Source organism: Nestor notabilis, unplaced genomic scaffold, assembly GCF_000696875.1.
Source record: "Nestor notabilis isolate BGI_N333 unplaced genomic scaffold, ASM69687v1 scaffold21702, whole genome shotgun sequence".
NCBI lineage: Eukaryota > Metazoa > Chordata > Aves > Psittaciformes > Psittacidae > Nestor > Nestor notabilis.
This window is the reverse complement of record NW_009918148.1, coordinates 1-1,767: the sequence shown is the minus strand read 5'-3', so window position 1 is coordinate 1,767 and position 1,767 is coordinate 1. Positions and strand designations below refer to the sequence as shown.

The window sequence follows — 1,767 nt, the reverse complement described above, 5'->3', positions numbered from 1 at the left end:
CCACTGTAAATATTTGCAGCAGGACTTTTGCAAACTCTTTGCCCACACAGCTCCTCAAGCCCCCACCAAAAGGAATGAAACTGAACCTAGAGGAATCCTCTGGAGATGGAGACATGAAGCGATCTGGGTTAAATTCCTCCTTGTTGGTAAAGAGATCTGACACATCATGGGTATCACAGATACTGTAAATAACATTCCAACCTTTCGGGATCTGATAACCCTATCAAAAGAAGGGAAAGGAGACATGAACTGCATACTGTGTTAAATAAGGTGAAGTGCCAGCATAGGTCACGTTGGTGCACCCCACCTCCCCTCCTAGTTTCCTGCAGGTCACCCTAAGGCAGATAGGCTAAGTGAACGCACTAGTACTTTGCTCTAAGGATTTAAGCCCAAGCCCCGCTTACATTTAGCTCAAGGGTCTTGAGTGCAATTCGAAATCCTCCAGGAACAGGTGGGCTCAGCCGGAGGGTCTCTTTGATGACACAGCCTGTGTACTTCAGCTGCTCCAAGACCTCCATGTCCAGCTGCTTCTCTTGGTTGGAACTGCACAGTAACCCCTAGAAATGAAGATGCTGCCATGACATTTATGGAGCAGCAGCCAGGACTCCTGGCACCCTTGAGCAAATGGTGTTTACCTGCCTCCCCCCAAAAGTAGGGCACCAGCTGGGTCAGAGAGAAGGAACCCTGCCTGGGACGCCTTTCCTTAAGGTACCTTCGCACTCCCCCTCCTGTGAAACAGCTCTGGGGAAGGCACACACCTTCACCTGCAGCTCTTTCCTCACTTTCTGCAGGACATCATGGTGGAGCCCTAGGAAGGCGATCAGTGATGTGGCAGCACTAGCAGTGGTTTCGTGGCCCCCAAACAGCAGCTCTGTGGCAGACTCCTTCAGCTCCTGACAGAGAGGACAGAGGAGGTGTAAAACAGGTTTTGAATACGGTATCTCTACCAGGCCCATTCTGCCACAACAGTGTGCATTGCTCCCAGACTGGAGCAGACACCCAGGGGTGGTGCTTATGGTCCCTGTGGACCTGGCTCCCTATCCAGCAGTTTGGTTGCAGCCTCTGCACCCCAGTGCACTACACAAGCTGGGAAAGGGAGCACCTCCTGCCCTCTCCTTTTGGACCCAAAAGGTAAGTGTGCTGCTGATAGAAGGGTTGAGGGAAAGGGACAGATCTAGCCCTGGGGAACCTCACCTGCATGTTGAGCTGCCCCCCGTTGCCCTGTGTGTGCTCCATAAGCAGCTGCAGTGCATCCTTGTAGCCACCCTCAGGCTCCTTGCGGGCCATCTTGGCGCGAATGTTCTCCTCGATTTTGGCATGGATGATGTTGCGTGCCCGCAAGCCCTGTCCAAACGGCAGGGAGAGCAAAATAGAACTTGAGCCTTACTGCCATCCCTCCCAGCCATTCCCTGCTGCCCAGGTTGCAGGGGCACCCTTCTCCTCTGTGCCCCCAAGCCTTACCCGGTAAAGCCCGCTGAAGGGCACGTCGATGGGGAGGGAGAAAAGGTTGCGGATCATCTCCTCAAAGGCATCCACCAGTTGCTGCTCGCCGTCGGGGCTGGCCTGACAGGGCTGGAAGCCCAGCAGGATCCTCATAGCGATGCGAAACATTAGGCGCTTCACCTCGGGGTACACCAGCAGGCAGGGCCCGGCGGCGCCCAGCCACCGCGCCAGGCAGGCGCTCACCTCCTCCTGGATGACGGGCACATAGTGCTGCAGGGCGTCCCGGGAGAAGGCCTGCATGATCACCTGCCCGGCAGGACGAGG

The 1,767-nt window shown here is 55.5% G+C and overlaps 1 protein-coding gene across 1 annotated transcript in view; it reads right to left on the bottom strand.

Moving 5' to 3' along the window:
• Window positions 1-1,755, bottom strand: part of LOC104401863 (cytochrome P450 26A1) — a gene marked incomplete at its 5' end in the record, with an annotated part of 2,342 nt that extends 587 nt beyond the window's left edge. The window contains 5 exons of the mRNA XM_010009575.1: window positions 1-220; window positions 405-557; window positions 759-893; window positions 1,195-1,344; window positions 1,462-1,755. The exon at window positions 1-220 is cut by the window's left edge and continues 587 nt beyond it. Of these exons, the coding sequence (XP_010007877.1) occupies window positions 1-220; window positions 405-557; window positions 759-893; window positions 1,195-1,344; window positions 1,462-1,755 (952 nt within the window). The remainder of the gene's footprint in view (window positions 221-404; window positions 558-758; window positions 894-1,194; window positions 1,345-1,461) is intronic.
• Between the last annotated feature and the right edge of the window lie 12 nt (window positions 1,756-1,767).